At 38.5% G+C, this 20,573-nt stretch overlaps 1 protein-coding gene and 1 long non-coding RNA gene across 2 annotated transcripts in view; one reads left to right on the forward strand and one right to left on the reverse strand.

Annotated features, from left to right (window-relative positions):
- Positions 1 to 19,213, forward strand: part of ANKH (ANKH inorganic pyrophosphate transport regulator) — a 99,256-nt gene extending 80,043 nt beyond the window's left edge. The window contains exons 9-12 of the mRNA XM_071736649.1: positions 12,737 to 12,866; positions 13,898 to 14,021; positions 14,585 to 14,684; positions 16,920 to 19,213. Of these exons, the coding sequence (XP_071592750.1) occupies positions 12,737 to 12,866; positions 13,898 to 14,021; positions 14,585 to 14,684; positions 16,920 to 17,036 (471 nt within the window). The 3' untranslated portion in view covers positions 17,037 to 19,213. The remainder of the gene's footprint in view (positions 1 to 12,736; positions 12,867 to 13,897; positions 14,022 to 14,584; positions 14,685 to 16,919) is intronic.
- The window catches only part of LOC139792818 (uncharacterized), a 28,703-nt gene continuing 11,258 nt past the window's right edge, over positions 3,129 to 20,573 (reverse strand). The window contains exons 2-3 of the long non-coding RNA XR_011724404.1: positions 19,358 to 19,465; positions 3,129 to 3,254 (exon numbers count right to left, since the gene is read on the reverse strand). This is a non-coding gene — a long non-coding RNA (uncharacterized lncRNA). The remainder of the gene's footprint in view (positions 3,255 to 19,357; positions 19,466 to 20,573) is intronic.

The raw sequence follows: 20,573 nt of genomic DNA on the forward strand, positions 1-20,573 counted from the left end.
CTTATACAAAATCTGGTGCTCAAGTTTGCCCTGTGATTTTTCATTCCTTTCTATTTGAAAAGGACATTGAAAGATAGAGTGGTGGGAAAGCTTTAACATTTATATATAGTTTAATCAAATCTTACAAATTTCAGGTGTACTTTTTACGCTAGTAAGAACTGTAAATTCCCTTTTAGTAAAAAAAAAATTCCATGAAGTTTCAACTAAAGTGAAGGTTCAGTTGCTTAAGCTGAACAAATTGCTATGCATCAGTTGTATTGTGGCAAACAAATTTAAATGCCATCTAACCTGCATTAGATTTAAATTTCATGTACTTTACATGAATTAATTTACATTTCATGTACTTAGCAAACAGCTGGTCTGTTTACTGGCTCCTAGGTTTGGGCCTGAGAGTTGAGAATGTGTATGTCAATACATGTCACAGTGTCACCTGCTTTGCAGTCAGATTTTACAGACCAATTAAAGCTTAAAAATGTTTCTAATAATTTAAATATTACTTTCTATTTTTTATATTTCATTTTTATATTGTATTTTTAATGTATCTTTATAAATAGATTGTAATATTTAGATTCATATCTGGAATTATTCACTTGATAGGAATTAAAAAAAACATTGATTTCTAAGGGCCCCAGCTGATGAGCATCTGCAGTTTAAGGAGTTGCTATTGGCAACTGTCTGTTTCTTTCATCAGTTGGAAGTTGTCAGCCCCTTAGGCAGAGCAGCACACAGGCACTGTGTCAGCTCTCTAGTGCTTACATCTTGTAGCACATCTCAGCATAAGCTACCATCAATTGGCAGTTATATTTATTGTATGTATTAATATATGGCCTATGTAATTATAAATATGTATTTGATAAGTATATAATATATGCAGAGTGTATTTATATGTAAGTTGGGGGAGTATATTATATTATATTATATTATATTAATCAGAAGCTTTAAGTTGCAGCATTTAACATGCTTATCTGTTGATCTCCTATTTCCCCCAACTGTGGGCAGAAAAGTGGGACAGACTGCTGGGGACTATAGGCTCTTTTGCTGATCTTGTAAGATTCAATAGGGGGATCCCATAACAGTCCTAAAACAGCAGAGAGGGCTCCAGAGTCACAGGGTTCCTTTTGCTGGCTCTCTGTGATGGGATGGTTCAGTTTTGGTCTAGAAGAGGGGAGGAGGACAGTCTCCATCCCTTATGACGACAGTTTACAGCAAGCCATCCCATCATTTGCCTAATCACCAGTCATCAAATGCTTGCTTATATTCTGTAATTAATAATAAAGTACCCAGGAGATAAGAAAGCCCTGATCAGGAGGAAGAAAGCCAGTGTAGCAGGAAAAATTCCTTATATGAGATAAGTATAGAATACAGGACTCAGTAGGTGATGCTTTCTACTTATTTTTTAATTCTGTAAGAGCTAGAGCCAGTCACTATGGAAAAGCAGATGTGTTTCATTCATGCTGAGAAGCCATATTTGTTTAAAAGACAAATCCAGATGCCCAGGCTTTTGTTCTCTGCTATGGATTTGGTGATGCCAGACTAGGAACTGCCAAATGACAAATGGATGCCATCTGCTGACTCTCCTGTCCTGTTAATCAGCAAGTCTTAACCAGCCAGTGAAATACTGGCACTGGAAGATAAAATTGGAGCCCACGTGAGTGAAGACAGAATATTCGTGCCAGCTCAGTATATTATTGAAATAATTTAGTTTATTGACTTACTCCAACTCTGATGCTATGCATCTACCAAACATTTTTCACTCAGTAGTTGTTTAATTTCCAGTTGAACTCAGAAAATTTTGTTATTTCTCAGCCATCAGTCCTGCGTCTAATTTTTCCCACAAAGGCCATCAAAGAGTCTCATTCCAATAGTCTCATTTAATCTCAATTTTTCCATCTCTAGTTTAATGAAGATGCCATTTCGTATCACTTTCTGCAGTAACTTGTAAGTTCATTTTCCATGTGACAAAATATCCTGACTAAAGCTCTAGCCTACATAAGACATGACTGATGTATTAGATGTTTTCAGCTACGCTGTTCTGGTAAACAATGAGACATAAAGCCACTGTTGGTAAAGGTCAGAAGTTAAAAATTTCTTTGCAGCAAGACTGACTGCTATCCTAATAGGCATCCTTAACTTATATTCAGGGTAATAAGATTGAGGCTTGCATATTTAAAAATGCTGAGGAAACACGTTCCTGTTTCATTGATGAAATCTTTTGAAGGCAGAAAAGGAGTGTCCATAGCATAATTGCACAGCAGTTTCATATAGTAAACATATCTTGCTTTGTCAGCTGGTTGGTTTCTGGAGTCCCACACAGGCTGACATTTAGCCACTGTGAACATATTTAGTGAGTTGTAATAACTACAGAAGTATCATGCACTTTGCTTTGTATTCATCTTTGGAGAACAAACACCTGAAGGGTCTAATTTCAAGGCTGAGAAACACTAAATCACATTTGGTACCTGTCAGAAGATTAGCTTTTATTTTTAGATGCCTCAGGCAGCTTCACTAGCCCCAGGGTGTACAAAGAAGTATTTTAAAATAGAACTTGCCACAAGCAGTGTATATGTGAACATAATTTCACAAAAAATGTGGTTGTTTTTTTCTCCTTTCCAAAAGAAAATGAGGTCAGTTATCACTATTAGTATGAAGTCAATATTAGACTGGCAAATTCTAAGGAAATAACGGGATACTGGAACTTGTGTCCTCACCTTCATGCATTTTAGTAGAGTGTGGAGGTTTCCATGTACACACTTGGTCAAGTTTGGTAAAGATCAACCTAGAATAGAGCAAAGTGATTTCCAGATTCTAAACAGTGCAGGAGACTATCAGAGCTTTTACTCCATTATTCCTCCTTCACTCTCACTTAAAATACCTTCATCTAACTATCTGTTGCCTCATCCCACAGATTCAAGTGTTTCAGATGCTGGAAAGGGGAACAAGAAAAAGCAAAGGATACTTGTTCTATTCCCTTGTGACTGTTGCCACAGTTCATCTCTGTCTATTGAGAGTGGGTTGGTATCCCAGCAAATCACCTACTCATTACAACTTTTCCAGCTTTGATAGCTCTATATACATATGTATATTCCAGGCTGCTAGTGGTGGTTCTTGGTTCACAAGCTGAAGAAAGCTTGAGTGGTAATTTCTGGGGTCCTTACTTTAGGTGTTCCTCTTTGTGCTTTATGCCTGACCTATATGCAATGATGAAATCTTCCCACTTGCACATCTCAGCTTCAAAAGATTTGTCTACATCTTTCCTGAAAAAGAGAAATGACAGCCAGATATAAACCTCATAAATCTCTTCTGTCTTGAGGATTTGGCTACTGTAGCATTACTACCTTACTAGAAGAAACATGGAAAACTGTATTAATCATGAGGATTAATTTCATGTAAACAGTGACATCTATGAGTTTATCAGTGCTCATATGCTCAGACTATAGCATTGCACATACTGAGTCATCTGTAAAAATCAAAACATTGAATTCTGTATCAGAAAGGTAACAGGAATTTTGATGGAAATAATGCTTTTCAGTTTTGTGGGTTTTTGATGTTTGTGTTTAACAAACATGTACAGAGACTTGAGCTAGAATTTTGGAGCAGTTCCAGCATACCAGTTACCAGCCAGTGCACTAGAATTTATAAATGGCAGATTGCTCAAGAGACAACTTTATAAAGTGGTTTGTGTTTCTACATTAACTGGGGCAAGGATTTGTTTTTTCCTGAAGCTGACTAAGGTTATATGATTTTTGCGTGGTTTTTTGTTTCTTTTTTGTTTCTTTTTTTTTTTTAAGGAAGTGTGACTATGGAACTGTAGAGTCTGAGTAGTAGTTGAAAATTTTCAATGCATCACACAAAAGCAAATCGTAAATTGATGCTGTCTATCTTCATTCTACTCCCACTAAATTTAGAGCAACTGTACTTTATAGTACGCTCTCCAGTTCATTGACATTAAAGCAGTGGTTTCTCCTTGTCCATGGTTGTGTTTACAGTTCTCCTCAACAGAAGACTTTCCCTGAATATCTCCTTTTCTGCTTGTGAGAATAATTAATTTCCCCTGTCTAGTGCTGAAGAGCGTCAGGCTCAGAGTAACCACTGTGATGTATCCCTCCATTCTTGGTATTAGTTGCTGTCTGGCTTTCAGAATGCCTTTTAATAACGAAGAAGAGCTTAGGCATAGCTGGCACTTGGCTTTAAGAAACAGTACAGACTGACGAACTGTAGAGTATTATTTAGTCTCCCATGTAGAGTCTCTTCCCAAGTTTGAAGATGGATGAAAGGAAATGTTCATGGAAACCCTGTTTTGCTGCCACTGTATGGACCTGTGGCACTCGGTGTCATATGTCAAAAAGCAGCCAAAGGTTTAAGTCATTGCAGAGGCCACTGGATTTGTGTTCATGTTTCATTCTTTTTTTTTTTTTCCAGTCTGTTAAAGGGTTGTCTTTACATTAGCTCTATACATTGCTTTAATATCAAAGGTTATAGCTGGGCTTCATTAGAGTCATGGGATAATAGACTGAGAGACAGTAAAATCCACAGGAAGAAATGTCATGGCAAGAAACTGGTCCTTCTCAGAGGACATAACCCCAGATGCCTACAATGCCAGTATCTGCAATTCCTTGGGTGACTGAATTCAGTGTCATTACCTCTCATGAGCATACAAAGAAAGGAAATTTAAAAAGAGGAAAATATTTCCCTTCCATTCCACAATCTTATTTCATCAGTGGCCTCTTTCTGTGAAGGAGATTTCACAATTCATATCTATGTTATTTACATTTTTTTAAAAACAGCGTTGACTTCTAAGACTAAATCCACATTCTTTTGACTTTACTGTCATACACTATATGACAAGGTCAGCTTTTAGAATAATACCACACATCCAATGGGTGAGTTTGTTTTCATTGCTTTGATTTTGCTCATCTCTGAACTCCTAAATTGTTTTTTTATCTTCTGGCTGCTGGCACAAAAATTAAAATCGGTAAATGACATATTGGCAGACAGTCGCTTGAGAAGCTTTTAACCTTTTCAAGTTTAAGCTTGGTTCTTGCTCGAGTAAAGATTATTTCAGGCATGAGTGGAAGCATTCTTGCCTGCTCAGGAAGGTGCTGGACCACCAGAGGCTGACTTTATAGAATCCCTATGAGCGCCTTGTCCCATTCATGGTACCACCCTGAGCCTTTATCCCAGAACAAGGGATTTCTGTTTGCTTCAGTGAGGTGGAGACTGATGTCTCCTTCATGATTGTTCATGTTTCAGACAAAGGGTCTATTCTGCATGAGTGGCTGGAGCAAGCAGAAAAGGAAGAGACAAAAATTGTCACTGCAGCATGTTGCTGCTTACACTTTGAAATCACGATAGGAAGCAGCAAGGGCTGCAGAAAACTCAGAAGTTGTGAACAGTTTTCGAAGAGAGCCTAGGAATCTGCCAGCTTCGGTTTATTCACACTTTTTAAAGTGAGGCTGTACCCAGTAAAGTACTCTGCTTCTCTTTGAAAAAACAAATCAGTATAGCTCAACAGAGAGATATAATACCTACCTTAATTTGGTGATCTAGCCCAGCCTGAAAAATACTAAGTTTTTTCAGCAGCAACTGGGGGCAAAGGAGATGTGGCATCATATTAATGTTATCAAAAAGTTTGTGTGTTGTGCAGCTTTATTTCTGAAGAATGTTATGCTCCATCACGCTGAACTATTGGGAAAGCTGAGGGAGGAGGGGGCAGACTTAGTGCTGTAGAAATCAGTTATTTCAGGAGAAACTGTGAAGTTAGGGAGTTTTCCTGCAGGCAGGCTCTGGTGTCTTTTTCTGTCCCTGCTGCTTGACAGGTTTTATGGCTGCTGTCACCACCATTTGCCTTACACAAAGTTCACAGAAATCTATACCTGAGGGATAACTGCTATAAGAGAACGTCTTTGTGATTCAAGCCATCAGCATTATGAGAAACCACTTTCAAATACATCTCTAATCTGACATTTTTACTGCACACAGATCCAGGGCTTTTTGCTTCAGTATCATGGAATTATTCAGGTTGGAAGGGCCTCAGGAGTTCATCAGGTCCAGTCTCTGGCTCAGAGCAGAGTCAGCTGTGGGGTCAGGGCAGGTTCCCTGGGGCTTAGGACAGTCTGGTCTTGAAAACCTGACATAAGAAAGGACCCATTTTCAGTCTGCATCAGAATTACAGGACACATGAGCACATCATGTGTTAACTTGTTCAAGCGCAAGTGCTGTGTGAAGGGCTGAGGGTGCTGGGGCTGTTCAGCCTGGAGAAGGGAAGGCTCAGGGGAGACCTCATCACCCTCTACAACTCCCTGAAAGGAGGGGGTAGCCAGGGGGGGGGTCAGTCTCTTCTCCCAAGTAGCCATCAGTAAGACAGAAGGGCATGGACTTAAGCTCTGCCAGGGGAGGTTTAGGTTGCATATTAGGAAAAAATTCTTTACGGAGAGGGTGATCAGGCATTGGGATGGGCTGCCCAGGGAGGTGGTGGATTCTCCATCCCTGGAAGTTTTTAAGAGACTGAATGTGGCACTCAGTGCCATGGTCTGGTAACCATGGCAGAAGTGGGTCAAGGGTTTGACTTGATGATCTCAGAGGTCCTTTCCAACCCAGATGATTCTGTGATCATCATACTCTATCCCACCAGAGCATAAATCTGCAGGAACCTTCACTGCCTCCGTTTGGGCTGATCAAATTTATCTTTTGTTTTGTGTGTTAAAAGCTGTATACCACAAACCCCTCCAACTAGGGTGTCTGTGCAATGACCACTCTCTGCCATGATTTACAGCAAAGCTACAAGAATGGATTCTGCAGGTCCATTCTGTGCTGGCCAGGTTGTGGTATGCAGCAAGCTTCTATAACAAACCAGCAATGCTGGCCTCTAGTGTTGTACCACACCCAGCAATTCCTCCATGAATTCCAAATAACTTGATGATCGTTTATATCAGGGCACTTAAAAAAAAATTAGGAAAAAACCCCAAATCTTAGTCTTTACAGGCAACAAATTTCTTTACTTGAATATTTTTTTGTTAAACTCACATGTGATTTCCTGTCATCAGGGAATACTTTCTTTATGATAAAACCTAGACTTTTTTATTTCTTGGTCCACAGTAAAGCACAAAATTCTTTACTGATGAGTGGCTGGATTGCCTTCCTTTATAAGAATTCTGTTGAACATTTTCCATGTTGTTCAACCACTTGATAGGCTGCACTTGATAGCACCATTTGAATGAGTGCTTCAGGAGATGTTAAGAATTGGTATTCTGCTGCAGTTACATTCAATGCAGAAGCACACTCCCAAGTGTAGTGTGAAAAGGGGTGTAATTAATAAATATTTCTATAGTTTTCAGTACAAGCAGTTAACAATTCAAAATGGTTGTTACTTTTATTCTTCATGAAAATACAGAAGTTCATTTTCCTTTAACATTAAGATGCTACAGTAAGTTTTTGAGTGACAAGTCCCAGTATTAGGCAGTCATGTGGAGAGTTAAATTTTCAAGGTCAGTGAAGGTATGTATTTAGGTTGTCTGAAAAAAATTACTAACAAATTCAACTTTTTTTTTTTCAACTTTTGCAACATCTTGCAAAATGCAGTGTTGCACAGGAATAAAGTGCAATTTTTTACAGTGATGCAAGTTATAACAAGATACCCTTTCAACATAGGAAAAAACCCTGTGATTGCAGCTCATCTTGGGTATGAGCTCTGAAAGGAAACAGAACTTCCATAGTTCTGTTTGAAAAAGAAGGAGCCTGTGGAGATGTTTGGCAAATCAGATCAGACCATGTAAAACTCAGACTGCTTTTGATGTGTTTATTGCACTCTTCAAAAGGCAAAATTATATGGCTTATACTCTTCCATATAAATAGAAGTGATAAACATAGCTGATGCTATCCCAAACATCTGAGGTGCAATTCAAAACTGAGATGTCTAATAAGGTGTAAAATAGGTTTCCTCTGCCCTCACTGTGCACTACAAACTGTAAAGAGAAATTGGGAGGACCTGATAAATGCAGGTGTTAAATTAGTGAAGATGCAGTCCTTGATACATACATAGTACAGTATTTTTACAGTAAAACACCTCTCTTGGACAACCATAATTCTGCAGATGTAGTAAGTACAATAAATGATAGGAAACAGCTGCTGAGATTTGTTTTTCAGGAGAAAAGTGTGAACTGCATTTCATCACAGAAGAACCTTTAGCAGGTTAATGGTACCCTTCCCTGTGGTAAAACCCTTTATTTCAGTCTCAGTCCAGGCTGGTATACACCTAACCTGTTTTTAAAAGCGTCCATTTTGAATTCTCTACTTTCTTTTCAAGAGACATAGAGACATATAGTGTCTTTGTCATCAGGCACCATTTCCTCTAACTGGAGACTGCACTTAAATCTAGAAATGCTGTGCTCCTGTTCATAGCTCACTGGAATACTCTTTTGTCCCTTATATTTATCAATGAACGTCCCAAAAGACAAGCAGCTTTCTACAAATGCTAAAAAGCAGATTAGCATAGACGTGACAATAGCCTTTGTTAGCATAATGCATTATAACACATTATGTAGTGGGTCTCTGAGGTTTAGTAATCCCTGTCAACAGCCAGAATAAATGGAAATAGCTTTGAGGAGAAGCAGGGCCTATGAAAAGACTTCTAGCTTCCAAGAACTACCAGCATTCAAACACATACATAGAGCCTCTGAAACAAAATCTCACAAAAAGTGTTGAGTCACAGTTATTGGTGAAAGTCAAATGCATGATGTGTTCTTGAGAGATAAGAGAAGTTGAACTGAGTGCTAGCAGATTGATACTTTCCCTACTGAAAGCAAGATTCTCCCAGACTTGTCAACAGCAGAAGTTTTTGGTGTGCAACCTTTTAATTTGCCTGGACACTGAATTTGCTAGCTGAGGATAGCAAGGTTGCACATGAAGCACACATACTTAGGGAGAGTGTCTAAGCTACAAGTGAGAGCGTTTTAGACTTCTTTTTAAGTAGTTTTTTTTAAATGGACACAACTGGACTGAAAAAAAAATCACTAAAATTTTATATGTCAAATGCATAACATAACTCTGCATGGGATGAAGATGCACCATAGTTAGTGAACTCCTGAAGCCGTAACAGCCAGTAGCTCAAAACCATGCAGCTGGGGAAGAGTGACTTATTCTGCACCTGTCCTGTTTTTCATGCCATTTTCATTTCTTTACTTAGGCACCACCCAGTGCCCAGTAGCGGGGAGATAGCACTAGTATAGCTGGAGCTTTGATCTGAACTAGTACAGCTGTACTAAATTGCTTATGGTACTGTAAATTATAGACATTTCTAGTAAAGTCCTTAAAATTTCAGTACTGTAGATGAATTCAAGACACAACCCTTCCGATCAGCTGAAGTGATTAGAACACTTTAAGAAATGTTTAAGCTGCTGTGGTTTATACAGAGATAACACCACCATAATAAATACTACTGTCTTTACTCAGGCCTGCATATTCTCTGTGTATGTTCCACTCAGCTGTTTAGATCTTCATTTATTCCTGTATTTTTAAAGCAGTCACCACTGTTCAGTTGAAGTTTGGTTAAATGATCAAAGGCTTTAACAAAACTCTCCTTTAATACCATGCTGCACTCATACTGTAAGGTAACAGAAAATTGTATCAACTCTGTTGCTAGAATTCCGTAAGCAAAATCCATACTCCCAAAGCATTAAAATGCTTCAGTCTCAGCAGGGTTCCCAAGTACAATATTCATTACTGTATAAAGCCATTGCAGCCAGCTGCAATTGCAGTGTGGAGCTGCAGTGCTATTACACATCTGCATCGCTGTCCTGTGCACAACCTTTTACTGTTTTATCATCACCTCTTGATTAGGTTAAAGGAAGGGATAACTGTAACCTTACTCAAGCCTGTTTAATCTATTTTTAACCTTGCAGGCATGCAGAAAGATGTTAGGGAAAACAGTATTTAACTAAAACAAAGATAGGATACTTGCTATAGATAAATGTATTTCCTAAAATCTTTCCTGATCTGAGCCCCAGGAAGTTAGCACAGTTTACTCCAGTAGGTCCCATTTCTAATGGTGTGTGCCATGCTCCCCGTTTCACTGGGCTACTTGAATCATTTAATCTGTTGCCATATTCTCTCATCTCCTTTCTTAACAAGGTAATCACAAACATTATATTCAGCATCATAAAAAAGATAAGTCCTGTTTTCAATATGCCACATCTGCAATAAAATCAGTAACTGAAATATATTCTGTCCTTTTCATGTTTAGTGTTACTGTTTTCCTGAAATCAAGCCATTTTTTGCGCTATATTTTGAATTTGTCTTTGAAATAACATGAAAACTTCCCAAGTTGTGAGCTCTCTAAAAGTTAAATGGCAGAGAGATTGCCTGATGCAAAGCATTAATTTTTTTTTTTTTCTTGAGGTCTTGTTGCCTGGCAATGAGAGTATCATCTGTTCATAAAGTGACAGAGAAGAATCTTTATGCAGAATTAAACTATATTGCAACTAAAAAGGTGGAAACATGCTGAAACAGAAATAGAAGGTCCTTCTGCTGCCATGTCTGACCTCCTCAGACTGCTTGTTCTTGAGCTTAGCAATCTCTGCTGTCTTTACCCACCAGCTGCTGTATAAGAAGTACTTTTTTGAAGCCATTTGTCAGCACTGACTCTGCTGATCAGGGGGATGGAGAAAGCTGGTTTGCAACAGCTGAGGAGGAAAGACTGTATGCCACATGGGTGTAAGTCATTACTCCTGGAGATTCTGTTCTTATTAAGGCCAGAAACAAACTTTGATAACATGATTGGGAGCAATGCTTTGGGTCACTTTCTTGCCTGTCTGACAATGTTGTAATATCTTCATTTGAGCTGGAAAAGGAAAGACTGCTCTCTTTGCCTTTTGCTAGCAGCTGGCAGACTCTCCTCTCTTGTATGGAAACTTGAGGCAGCAGTAAGTATACTGCTCAGTAGGATGCTGGTGCAGTACAAGCAGCAGAAAGGCCTTTCCTTTCATGAAAACTGCAAATTGTGATTGAAGAGTAGATATCTTTGCATTTTCTTTTTTTTTTTTTTTTTTTTTTTTAATTGGAATATGAAGAAAGATTTAAAAAATATGCCCTGTATGGTTGCTTTGCAGGTCATTTGCTGTAAGAGTATAAATCACTGCAATCTGCTTAGTGGTGTCTGCAACAGTGAAAGAATTTGCTCTGTCAATATAAAGCTGCTTTTTAATAAATGAATTCTCAACCACAGAGCCTTCTCTGCTCTGGATTGGCCCCCTCTGCTTCAGTTGTGCCCTGTACAAGTATTTTGGCAGGGGGAGAAAAGTGCTGGCTAAAGCAGAAAAAAAATCCATGCTCGTAATGGAGAAACACTGCAAGACAACATCAAGGTAGTCAAGTAAAAAATTGAATTGTGAAAAATAATGATTTCTACCCTAAGAAGTGGAGAAGAAAATTGAAGATTAGCCTTTTTGCAAGAAGGTGAAATGTGTTGTTCACCACACGGGCAGTCAGAGCATCTCCCACAGGCCACTTGTCATGGACTTTGGGAGGCTTCTGCAGTCTGGGTACTCATAGCTAAATAGACTGAATAGAAAGGACAATCTCTGGCACAAAACCAAAGAATGAGAGTGAAATCGGAGCTGCCTTGGATGTGGTAGGACTTCAAAGTCTAGTTTTAAAAGTCATCTGAGCATGTAGGGGTGTGACAGGTGGATCAAAGGAGAAGGAGCTAGATACTATGATACTAGTTTGTAGGCTACATTATAAGAGAGTTGTTACAGACTTTTATAGAGCCATCAGATAGTACTCCCAGTGTGCATAATTCACCTGGTACACCGATTTGTAACCAGACAAGAGGAGTGCAGGAGCATTTAAGATCCCAAGTTTTACCACTTACTTTCTTAACATCTACTTTACTGTGAAAATAAGAGGAAGAAATAACTTTTTTGATCACAGAAGCAAGTTAAATAACAGAAGGGTTGTACTTGCAAAGATGTCAGGTACCACTTCTTAGAAGAACAGTCCTTTAAAGTCTGGTAGCACAGTTCTTCCATGAGTGTCTTCAACCAAAGCTGGACCTGCCAGCTGTCAGTGGCCCCCGCAGCCTGGACTGAAGCCCTTCCTCAGTAGTGACTAAAAAATTAAACTGCACGTACTACTGCTGTGCCATTTCTTGTGGGTTTTTAATGGAAGTTTTCCTTTCAGATATGGACTAAACAGCACACTCTTTAATAAAAATAACAAGACAGTGGATTTGGACTCCAGGACTGTGCTGAACACAGGCATATTATATTCCAACAGTACTAGTACCAGCAGGACCAAGTCTTAGATTTAGGTCAGATTTCTGAATCTTGGACTTCTTCAGATCTTTAGCTTACTTAAGCATTTGACGATTTCTTTAAAGCAAGTACTGTAAAAATCTAGTTTCTTACTGGTTTTCCAACAATTAGACCATGAAAGTACAACCATTTGCAGGCACTGTAATTTTTTTCCATATTCATCAGTCTTGGTATGTGAAGAAGATGAAGAGTAGAAATTACCTCTAAAGTTAGCATGCCTCACTTACATATGCTTGTGTACTCTGTGTATTGGAATGCAAGCTAAGTGTAAGTATACTGTATGTATATTTGTTATCAGTAGAGTCAACTACCCATCAGCAGAGTAAACAGAGTAAACAAATGTTTTATAACAGGAGGGTCCATTTTTTGTATTTTTTGTTGTGCTTCCCTTCTGAAATATAACCATTTCTTAATTTTGTTCTTCCTAGCTCTGTTTTGTGATGTTTTGGACGCCCAATGTGTCAGAGAAGATTTTAGTGGACATAATTGGAGTAGACTTCGCTTTTGCAGAGCTGTGTGTTGTTCCTTTGCGCATCTTCTCTTTCTTTCCACTTCCAGGTAAAAAATAAAAACTAAAAATTCTGTAAGCTCAAAAAAAAAATCCACCTGTGAGGTGTGGTCATACAGTCTGGCATGGCTGTACCTACAAGATGGCTAAATGCATGCTTAGCATAAGTAACACTATTTTTATTGAAGCTGGTGTAGACGAAAACTATTTACATTGGTAGTCAAGATATGAATGTTGCAGTTAGGAACATTTAACACTCAATCATTAGACAGATTTCTGACAGTCAAAAGTAAACCCTAAACTTGTAGCTTACCAAGAACACACACGTGAATGACAGTAATGATAAAATTTTGCTAAGACTGATATTAACTATTTGGAGTAGCATTTACAATCACCTCCACAGTAAAATCACCTCCATTACTCTCCCCTTTTGCTGCCAGACTGGCTTTTTCAGATATTATCAGAGCATAAACAATATAGAAGAAAAGCTAATTCCCCTATTGAAGAGAGAGATGAGCATGGAAGCAGTAATCAAAATGTAACCAATAATCAAATCAGCAGTAATAAAAAAATTTCTAACTTTCATAATTAAATGCTTCATCATGCAGTGTTTTCTGCTTATATGACTAGTCAGTTCTGTACTAAGGGTATACTACAAACATTAGAATAGGTACATGTAGATATCCTCTTTTGTGCCTAGCTGTTACACTATTTACAGGAGCTAGATGAAAAATTTACCTTGGTATGATTTCTCTTTAGGGAAAGGGCTAGGTTTTTTTCTAATGAGGAAATAGAATGAGACAGCTAATAAATTTTTTGTCAGAGAGCAGCTCTTAGGAAGGATTGCTGACCATAACTGGCTTTCATTTTTTTATTTTTATTGTTTTCAAAAATCAGTATATTAAAGCAGTTTTGATGTAGGATCTAGTTTGTTTCTGGTAGGGTTTCCCAGTTGTCAAAGTTACCAGAAACCCTTTAAACAGTGCTCTCTGTGTGAAAAAGCTTCATATGAGATAACTGACTTTTTCTTACTACTTTTGCCTTCCTTTCTCCCCCCTCCCCTTCTCCCCTTTATGAACAGTGACTGTCAGAGCACACTTGACTGGTTGGCTGATGACTCTGAAGAAGACATTTGTGTTGGCACCCAGCTCAGTGCTGCGGATCATCGTCCTCATCGCTAGTCTCATTGTGCTGCCTTACTTAGGGTAAATCATCATTCTCCATAGAGTTGATGGCTTTATTTTCCTCTTTATTCCTCTTCCCTGCCACTTGATAGCTAAATTTGCATAGTTCTTGAGCGTTTTTCCCCCATATAAAGCCTAAGTAGTGTCAATGTCTGGAAAAGAAACATTTGCAAATTGCCTCTAGGCAGGCATGGTATTGATGTCCCTTTTGAAAAATATGCAAATCTTGAAGAGGCAAAAATATGTCCTGAGGGAAATTTATTTCCATGTTATTAAATGCCCTTTTAAGAAAACTAATGGAAGAATATCTTGGTTTTAAGTTAAATAATCTATTCTACGGCACTCTGTACAATACTTTAAAGCCTTAGTCCATAATTTGATTCAGAATGAGACTTTTTTACAAAACAGTAAATCCTTTAAGGAAAAAAAATTCTTTAAAATATCAGTTATTCTCTTTGCTAGAGTATTTTGTCTTTGAAGGAAATATTTCTAAGAACAGATTTGTTCTATATGCCAGTGCAAATATAATTATGAATCAAGCATATTCACACAACCATGACTACTTTTTTTTATGCCACCCACAGAGTTCATGGAGCCACCCTTGGAGTAGGATCACTTCTAGCTGGGTTTATAGGAGAATCCACCATGGTTGCAATAGCAGCCTGTTACGTCTATCGGAAACAGGTAAGAATTAGGCCCTGCAGGATGAGTATAGTGGACTTTAGATCAAATTAAGAGTACACTTTTGAAATGTAACTCACCAGTATCCCTACTTACTGAATTTGGTTTGTTTCCCTGTGCAGTCTCAAGAGTGTGCAACTAGGGAGTTCTGTATGTTGAACCAAAACCAAAAGGCACCCTTAGGTGCTAGTGGGCATTCAGGTCATGGGACACTCTGGTCTGAAGTAAGCCTGTTGCTCCTCAAAACATGTGCATCATGGATGTCATGTCCTTGTTACCATCTGTCTTGCACTGTAGATCAGCAACATACTCTACAGTGCAACACAGCTTCTTTATGCAAGAACTATTCATCCAACCTTATTATATTTATATCTATATGTGTATCTATTTCTGTATCTGTATGTGTGCATATATATAGCTATACATAATCTTTTACATAAAACCAGTTCTCCTGAAAATTAACATAAAATACAGTTGTTTGTTGGGGGTTTTTTTTGCCATCTAGGTAAGTGGCTTAGAACAAGGCATACTCCTGCAGCAGTAGAGGAGAAGAGCTTACAAAACCAGGCGAGGATTTCTCACAGGCATACTTCTATATGTTTCAAACAATACAGCCCTACACATATGGAGTAGTAGAGATACATGAATTTCAAAGACTATTCCACTAAACGATGTCAAATACAGGATAAATATAGCCTGGGTGACTGGGTACACTGCAATACCTGCATGTTGTGTCCTTCCAGTTACGTGTTCAAGACACTGTGTTGAGCACCAGGTACAACTCCAAGCAGAACTGGCATGGGTTGTACATTGTTCCATAGTGCAGAAGGACTCTGGGTGGCAGGGAGCAGAAAATATCATCTATGCATTTACTTACCTTTTTTTTTTTTTTTACTTAGACTTCTTACTAAGGCCAAACAAAAATGTCCTATTTTTAGCAAACAAATACAGAAGATAGAATATCTAGAAGGCTTATGTTGAAAGATCCTAAAATCAATTTGATGTATATTAACTGTGTAGGCCATGGCAATGTGTGCAGGGTTCATACGTAAACAGAAGACCTTGATCTCTGTCATGATTAGTCTGCCAGGTTTTTCTTGAGAACCAAAGGGTAAAACCTGTGGACACTGAACTGGCTGTTCTTGGCCTGTGGTTTCACAGTATACATCTGTTTGGAGTAATCTCCCTATAGCTTGTTTGTTACAGTAGTAGCTCATAGAGTGGTTCTGGCCAGGGACATTATGCTTAACTTGAGTGCAAGTAGTAGTAATAACAACTGTGACAACCAAGTGTATTCCCTTACTAGAATTAGTATGCAGTTGACAGCATCATTCCAACAGCCAGTATGACAGTGACAGAGCTGATTGGTAGCTGTATACACCAGCTTGTTTTTACCTACTGTGGAAATAAGTGGATGGTGTTTGAGAGGCAAATTGAGTGTGGTGTAGACACCTCTGTGATTTTGAAACTGTAATGTGCCCAACTCAGCTGAATCAATAATACCTGTGGGGTATTTTTTGTCAGCTGTACAAGTGTTTTCTGTAAAACTAGTCAGCCTGCTGAGAAATGGATAATAAGGAACAGATGCTTCAACTTGTTTTGTAGTGGGGCTGGATGCTTCTCAGCTTTACTAATCTAGGACATCCTGGATGAATCATAGGACTCTTGAATGCCCTCCTGCTCCTGCTCGCCAAAAATTCCCTAATATTACTTGGCCTTGGTGGTGTACAGGGTCACAGTGGTTCAGTAATACCAAGACAGAATACTCACATCTTGTGAAATTCCTGAAGTTTGACATTTGAGAAATTAGGTTGCCAAATCTGTCTCCCCACATAGAGCAGCTTATCTTCTCTTATGTTTTGTTTGTTGCTTTTTTGCTTTGTTTGGTTGGTTTTTTTAATAAAAATTCTGTGATGTAAAGGAATCCAGATGCTCTTTTTCCCCCAGGCATGCTGAAGCCTGTTTTGGATGTTGGTTAGCATAAAAAATGACTCTGCTTTTGCATCCAAGTTGTAGAGGAGAAAGCTGAGGCCCAGGAAGGCTATGGAAACCTTCTAAGTTAAGCCATCTTATTAGTGACAAGCCACAAATGCGATGCAAATATTCTGGCTTTTATGACCTACTCTAAAAAAAATATCTTTGTTCGCACCTTACTTCAGCCAGTGCCCAAAGTTTGTAGCACTGTGTTCATGCACAAAATACTGATGTGTTTGTTTCTGAATGTTTCTTTCAATCCAGAAAAAGAAGCGGAATGAGAATGAAGCAGCTGCGGAAGGTGAAGACTCTGCAATGACTGACATGCCTCACATAGAGGAGATGACAGACATCGTAGAAATGAGAGAAGAGAATGACTAATAAATGGGATGCAATTGTTCTCTGCAGGGACGATTGGAGTGACACTTCAGCATCTTGTCGTCTCTCATACTTTTTTGTTTGTTCGTTTTTATTTTTGTAATAAAGAGGCCTTGATTTAAAAGGTTTCAGATAAATTCTCTAGCATACTGAGTATGCTCTCACTGATGAGGGACCTAAAAAGAGGTCTTCGCTTGCTTTTCTGTTGTTTTTTTTTTCAATTGAATTCGTTTCCTCACTCCATGCAAACATGAAAGATACAATTGCATCACTGTAGAGTCTTCCTTACTTATGCATCCACCTTCTCTGGACAATCTGCATTTGTCAACCAAAGCCCTGCTCTCTGCTCATGTGTGTGTGCGTGCCTGCACAGCCGCCTTGCACGCTCGCACTCACACACGTGCCACTGGCTCAATGCTACTGCCATAATCCTACTCCCTCCCCTCTTTCCTTTTCCTTCCTTTTCTTTATGAGAAATGTAAAGGAAAAGAAGTTTGGAATACAGAGCTTTATTTTACTTGCTTGAAAATGATTTTGCTACATAAACTAATATACTGTGGCGAACTATATATTTTCATTTGGCCTCATCACTAGAGCTTATACTGCACAGGGTACAAGACAGGGTGGAACGTGTGAGTCTCCACAACAAAGTGGAGAAAAACAGGTTCCTCTCTCATGCTAAAGTGTGTGGATGTGTACATACACACAGAGGTACATCAACAGAGACGTACATATATATATTTATATATATATGCATACAATAAATAAAATACACACAGGACAAGAACTCTGTTTAGTTTTAATTCCATCAGAAAGATGCCAATCTTATGAAAAACATAAAATTCTGGATTTTTTTTTAATTACTAAGTCCCACTTTAAGTATAATTTTCTTTAGAAAAAAGAACATGCACTTTCCTCTTGTGAAGAGGGTGATGGCAACTGATAGACTTTGACTGTATTTGAATTTAAAAAAAAAATAAATATTGACAAGCTTTACCAAAGTTCTTGTCCACTGATTTAACTTTCAATTTTTAAAGGTTGATTTGCTCTATGTACTTTTTTCTGGTGCCTATATATTTGAAAAAGAAAAAAATCAGATAATGTGTGCAGGATACCATGGTATATCTCATTACTACACATAGCTTCATGAAATCTTTTATATAGAGTTGTACACATACTCACACACACGTGTGTATATGTATTTATACGTAAATACACACACATATGTGTCTGTTTGGTTATAATATATTTACCTATGCAGTAGATCAAATCTGTATGGTAAAGCTCAAGTACTGATGGTCCTCCAAGCTGTTAATTAGGGACTTTGATCATGTGTTAGCTCTCAAGGCAAGAGTTGTGTGGAAGTGGGGAACTTCTCACGTGGGCTGGCAAGGGCTGTGCTTGGGGAAGGCAGCGGGTACTGTGTGGTTGGGGTTCAAGTGAGCCTTAAATAAGGTTGGGTTGGACTTCTTGTGTCAGGGGGTAATGAAGCCTTTGTAAGAGGTGACCAAACCAGGGAGAGTTTGGGTTCCACCAATAGTGGCTGCAGCAGCAGCTTGTATTTCTGTGCTTGGCTGCGGGGCAGCGGTACCAGGTCGTAGTAGCTTGGGTTCTTTCAGATTTAATCGTGCCAGAGTCTGGAAGTCATTATCCCCCATGCTATATTCATAAATCAGTTTAATTTAAGCCTTATTTAGTAAAAGTATATTTTTCTAAGTTGTGGAAATGATTATTTAATTGTGGACAAATTCCGATTTTAGATTTATTTGCCAGGTAGTCCCAGCACTCAGAGAACTGATCAAAACTAAGCATTACTTTAAGTGTTATATCAATATATGTGTATGTAGACATACACGTATATAAACATATATATATTGTATATTATGTACATTTATTTTAAGCTACAATACATTTCCTATTTTTCAAAAAATGTCTCGAAAAAACTAAAGAGTTGGCTAGTAACCAGTTATGGCTGTCACAAAAGACATTGTATCAATGAACTTTACATTTTCTTGTAAAAATTTGTACCAATTTGTTACATGAACAAATGCAATAAGAAAAAAATGTAGAAATTATTGTTCTGAATGACAGATTTGTAAAATATCAGTTAATGAGCAGTGGTACTAGAAGATGTAAGACTAAATCCAGTAACCACACATTTTCTGTGCCACCAGAAGGTTGTTCTCCTTTTTTCTGACAGTAGTTTAAAAAAAAAAATTAAAAAAAAAAACAACTCAGATTAACTTTGTGCAGTGTGTAGAGTGCACACGTTCAAGAATACAGGCTCTCAAACAGTCATATGTATATAATGCTTATATACATACAGTATATGAGACTGTTGGAGCACAGTGGCCATTTGAGGTCTCTCTACATGTAGTTTTGGTTTCTCCAGTACATTTGTATCCAAGTCCACAAGACAGTTTTTTTCAGAACTGTAGAGATAAAACAAGAAAATATTTTTTGTAGTATTTCAGGACATGACTAAAATTCAAACTGCAGTATTTTTGAAGAATTTTGAGACTCAAAGTAAGAATTTCACCACAAAAGGAAAAACTTAAAAAAAAAAAAAACAAACACCACAAATAAAACATGGAAACTTTTGCTTTAGAGAGATGAACAAATATAAAAAACTGAATTAGTTGTCATACAGAGCTAAACTAATAGAGCTAAACTAATAATAAAAAATTTTTAGTCATGTGGGTAATACTTCCCAAGATACCGGACGAGCGCAGGAGTGGTGGAATTTGGGCAAGAATTGCAGGAGTGTCATAAGGACACACGCAGCACATCTCTTCCTGCTTCCAGCAGGCCGTGTATTTCTTTACATTGCTCAGATGGATTAATGGAACCTGCTGGTGTTTCAGTGCTGAGTGAGTCCCAGCCACTCCCTGGTGCTGGCCGGGCTGCTGGCTGCCCAGGGAACACCCTGTCCCCCACAGCCTCTGGTTCTGCTGCTGAGTAGCACTGGAAGGAGCTTCAGCAGCCCCCCCTGAAACCTCACTGCCCCAGCTCCCAGTCGGTGGCAAATTCAGCTGGTGAGGCAGCCAGTCGATGGGTTACAGCCACCCTCCTCGGCTGAAGCCCCAGATAGAGTTACAGGTTCCCACATCTCTGTCAAGCAGATGCTGCTGCACCTTGCCCTGCACCTCTTCCTTCTCAAAAAAAAGATTTTCCTGAGTTGTAGTAAAATGGCTTAGCTGCCTGTCTTGTGTTAACTGCTTATGAAATGGCTGGCTGTCTCTGTGATGAGTATTTTACAATGGAAACCTGTCAAGTTTCTGTGTCAGAGAGCCGTGGCACAGTCATCTCAATGAAATCATGTGAAGGCTTGGCCTTTCAAGACTTGCTCTTGAGAGTTGCTGAATTATGCACTTGAAGTTACTGTAGAGGAATAAAGTTAATCAACATCCTACATCTTAAATTTCAGAACTGCTCACCCAGTGGGAAATAAGAGCAGCACACCAATAAGCTGTGGATTGATGTTCCTTGGCTTTTAATAAGCACCTAAAATTGCGTTAACTTGTCTCGAGCTTTCCTTTT

This window comes from Heliangelus exortis, chromosome 2 (assembly GCF_036169615.1).
Source record: "Heliangelus exortis chromosome 2, bHelExo1.hap1, whole genome shotgun sequence".
NCBI classification, from domain to species: Eukaryota; Metazoa; Chordata; class Aves; order Apodiformes; family Trochilidae; genus Heliangelus; species Heliangelus exortis.